Source organism: Rosa chinensis, chromosome 2 (assembly GCF_002994745.2).
Source record: "Rosa chinensis cultivar Old Blush chromosome 2, RchiOBHm-V2, whole genome shotgun sequence".
NCBI classification, from domain to species: domain Eukaryota; kingdom Viridiplantae; phylum Streptophyta; class Magnoliopsida; order Rosales; family Rosaceae; genus Rosa; species Rosa chinensis.
Genome location: NC_037089.1, coordinates 18,798,316 through 18,802,302, shown reverse-complemented (window position 1 = coordinate 18,802,302; position 3,987 = coordinate 18,798,316). Strand labels below are relative to the sequence as shown.

Here is a 3,987-nt window from a genome sequence, read left to right as displayed (position 1 = left end):
TAACTTTTAAAGATAGAATTGGAAAAACAATATAAAGCCATTTGAACAACTGGAAATTATTCTCAACCCTTATAAGATGACCCAACACTTATAAGATGATCTCAACCCTTGATATTTATAATTAATATTTTTATTAATTACCTAAGAGTGTATTTAATATAATCTAACAATCTCTTTATGTCAGTGCAAGTGCATGTCGGTGCATTGAATCCTCCTCCATCTAGAGGATTGTATGCACCGCCGGCAGTGCAAGTGTACTGTAGGTTATTTTAATTTCTAAAAAAATAACAGTCACTCATCTAATCCACTCCTTTATATATTTTAATATAAAAAAAATTACATTAATTCATATTGCAAATACCCATGCACTGACGGTGCATGGAATACACTCCCATAGAGACTGTTTGTTGCAAATTACAACAATTTGAAGATTTAAAACTTACAACCCAAGCTCAAGCTCCAAGTTGCTTCACAACCTAAAGTTCTCATCCCCATTACAAGCACTCCAAAATACTGGTATTTGGTTTGGTCGGGTTCGGAAACCCGTTCAGAGTTCAAACCCGACCCGCTGGCTTCGTTGACAACTAGGCAAGTCCGTACGTGTGAGTGTGACTTCGAGTAACCGAAGTATGTAATCAACTCATCATATGATTGGCAGTTTGGCTTCGCTCAGCCTTAAACGCACGTGTGTTTGACCCCCCAAAATTAACCTAAGAACTAAGAAGCTTCTGAAAAAGTTTCTTCCCTAATCTCTCTCTTCCTTGCTATCAAAGCAAGTCAATGGCCAAGTGATCCAACAATCATGCTCCTGCAGTGAAATTGTGCTTCATAGTATCAAAATTAAGGTTGGTTTTCGTTTCTTTACACTTCTGGATTTTTTTCCTGTTCGTTTCAGTGTCTGAATTACTTTGTTGTTGGGATTTATTGTTCTTGGTCAAATCCTGAACTGGGTCTGGGATTGAACTCGAATTTGTTTACTTGGAAGTCTTTAAAGCTTGAATCCTTCATGGGTTTATTGTTTATTCTGTTCTCTTCAATGAGAACTGTGTGTATTGCCTATCGTGGTTTTGCTCTCAATTTTAGTGTGTGATTCGTAGAATTAAGTGTTCTGGTAGTTGAATGAACTTGAAAGATTCCCTTTTTAGCTTAAACAGTGTCTGGGTTTTGTACCATTTGTTTAAATTTTCAGTATTTAGATAGTGTGAGCAGTTCACTGCTGATAAAATCAGACGAAATTTGGATTTGAGATGTATATTTCTAATTACCTGCGATTTTTTGGTGTTTTAGTTCACAATTCTATTACTTTATATCACAGTGATGTTTGAAGATTTAGTTTTTGATTGAGATGCTTGGTTTTGATGTGAAAATTAGTGGCTATATTCGAGTTTTAGCTGAATTCTGTTGTAGGAATTTGTCTCTTTTTCTTATATAATCGTGCATATATCAATCAGTACTGTTGACGTTTTAGCTTAAATTCACTGAAGACTGTACAAAATAGAATTTTCAAAAAATGATGATGAATTCGTGGTTGTTTTGAATTTATGTTGGTATTGATTTAGTTCAGTGGATTTTGATTTTGATGATAGTCAGGAATTTGAAACCAGAATGCCAGCAAGTAGGCAATTTTCTCGGATAGACACTTCAGAACTAAAAGATCAGATTGAGAGGAAGGTTGGGAGCCTGAAGGCAGAAAAGTATTTCAGTCTTCTCACAGGATACTTGAGTCTCAAGATTCGCAAATCCGATTTTGATAGGCTCTGCATTGAAACAATAGGAAAAGAAAATGTCTGTCTTCATAATCATCTTATCCGTTCCATACTGAGAAATGCAAGCCTTTCGAAGACTCCACCATCGAGCAAAAGCAGCTTTGCAGGTTCTCTTAGTGTAAAAGTGGCAAATGGATATCAAAAAAGTAGTCTTCAATTGTTATGCAGAGATTTCCCCAAATCACCTAAGAAAGAGAGGACTCCCAATCTTCGTGATCGAAGGGCAAGGAATCGTTTGACCTATTCTGAGGCTCCTATTGCAAAACTTCAAGTACAAGAAAGGGCAACCGTGCTTCTTTCTTTGGGGGGCAGACCCCCCGGCTCAGATGAAGACGGGGAAGAGGTTGATCAGGCTGCTGAATGTCCAAGCATCCACAGTATAAGACCTCTTAGTGCTCCTCTCGGAATCCCAATATGCACTGGAAGGACAAAAAAACTGTTAATCAAAGGATCAGCACCTTCTATTTACAATGAGACTTGTCTGAACGGTGGGGAGTTACCTGATACTAGTTCTTTAAGAAAGAGGTTGAAGCAAAAGTTGGAGATGGATGGAATGGAACTGTCCGAGGATTGTGCCAACTTGTTGAATAATGGACTTGATGTTTTCTTAAAGAGATTAATAAGGCCCTGTTTGGATTTAGCTGGTTCAAGGTCTAAGGACAGACACATAGATAGAGAACATAGCGATGATATGAGAAACGTACAAAGACCAAGCAGGCCTTATTCAGCATCTGTACTAGACTTTCGGGCTGCGATGGATTTGAACCCTCAAATACTTGGAGAAGATTGGCCAACAAAACTTGAGAAGGTTTGCTTGCATGCATAGAAGACATAACTGGCATACTACTATATGTTTTGGCTCAAACCATAAGTTTTTGCTTGTTTTATCGAACACATTCTAGTACTGATCTGACATTGTTGTTCCGGTAACCACCTCCACAGTACATAAGTAGATTTGATGGAAAATTTTGGGTTGAAGGCGTTAGATTGTACAAAAAAAACTTTAGAGCTGATTATATCTTGACAATGTAAGGTATTAAACTCATTGGCTGCTAGAATGTAGCTGTAACAAATAGGTCAGTAGCACTCCTTTGACAGATATTTATTCTTGCATATTAAAGCTTATCTTCAAAGTCTCCAGTACTGTAATAGTTGAGTTTCCTGTTGCATTTGATTCTGGGTTTAATATAAGACAGCATTCTCCTTTCTCTAAAAAAAAAAAAAAGAGTTACCATTCTACTTGTTTGGTGTTTGAATGATATGGTAGTTGCCGCAGCATTTTCATCAATCAATTCAACTGTTTTTGCCCAATTTTACTGGGCAAAAATCTCTGAGTCATATGTATTTTGTTTTATACAGAAAATGATCATTAGGTGTGATTGGAAATGTGGCCCAGAGGGAGACATGAAGTAGTTAACCTGACAAGATTTTGAGTTCAATAACAACTTAACACCTTGCATACCCTTCATTTCATATTGGGGATAATATCTCATCACCTGATTAGGATGAAGATTAGCAAACGATAATTTAAAAAATAAAAAAAAATAAAACCCTTTTGTGCACTCTTTTCACCTGTTAAAGTTTTGGAATACAAAACATTTCTGAACGAATGAGATGATGAATATTGACTGCCAAAGTCGTTAGTCTTTGTATAGCTGTACTCGGGTGCGCGCACATCACCTCACCATAATCAGAGCAAGTCTTGGAAGAAAATGACAGGCTATAAGCATCTTGAATAATCAAACCTCGCGTGTCAATGTCTAGGATTTGGGGTCTACAAGAGTGCAATTATAAAGAAAGACTTCTGAAAAATAATGCAAGACATAGTCAAACTGGAAATTGTTAAGAGTTTTATGCAGCAACAAGAAAATTGTAATAACAGAAACAATCAGGCTAAAACTCAAATGAACATTTTTGATCAAGAGTAATGTCTTCGTGGTCGGATAGTGACCGGACAAACTTTGTTCGGTTATCGTTAAGTTTGATTTGATTCGTTTAATTTCCACCCTTAGATCTAAGTAATGTCTAACTAAAATTGTTGTCGGTTAATTACTGACCAATTAACACCACTGTTTTGGCAGGAGCAGTGTTCTTCTTATGCAAACCTTGGTCAGTCACTGTTAGAATGGATTTGGTTAAGTCCTAGCAAGAACTTTTGAGTCTAGTTTTAACGGCCTAACAAGACATTTCAAAGCCTTTATTAAAAGTGAAGACAAACCAA

General features: G+C 36.7%; 1 protein-coding gene across 2 annotated transcripts; it reads left to right on the top strand.

Moving 5' to 3' along the window:
• Positions 1-672: 672 nt before the first annotated feature.
• On the top strand, positions 673-2,906 carry LOC112188528. 2 transcript variants are annotated; one of them, XM_024327655.2, is made up of 2 exons: positions 673-845; positions 1,591-2,906. In XM_024327655.2, exon 2 carries the CDS (start codon positions 1,606-1,608, stop codon positions 2,590-2,592), a length of 987 nt encoding a protein of 328 aa, XP_024183423.1. In that variant the 5' UTR covers positions 673-845; positions 1,591-1,605; the 3' UTR covers positions 2,593-2,906. The 2 variants fall into 2 exon arrangements, with proteins under 2 accessions (XP_024183423.1, XP_024183422.1); XM_024327654.2 differs by having other exon boundaries at positions 1,587-2,906.
• Positions 2,907-3,987: the final 1,081 nt, after the last annotated feature.

Coding starts and splice junctions, on each gene's coding strand:
- LOC112188528 (XM_024327655.2), top strand. CDS start 1,606: ATGCCAGCAAGTAGGCAATTTTCTCGGATAGACACTTCAGAACTAAAA.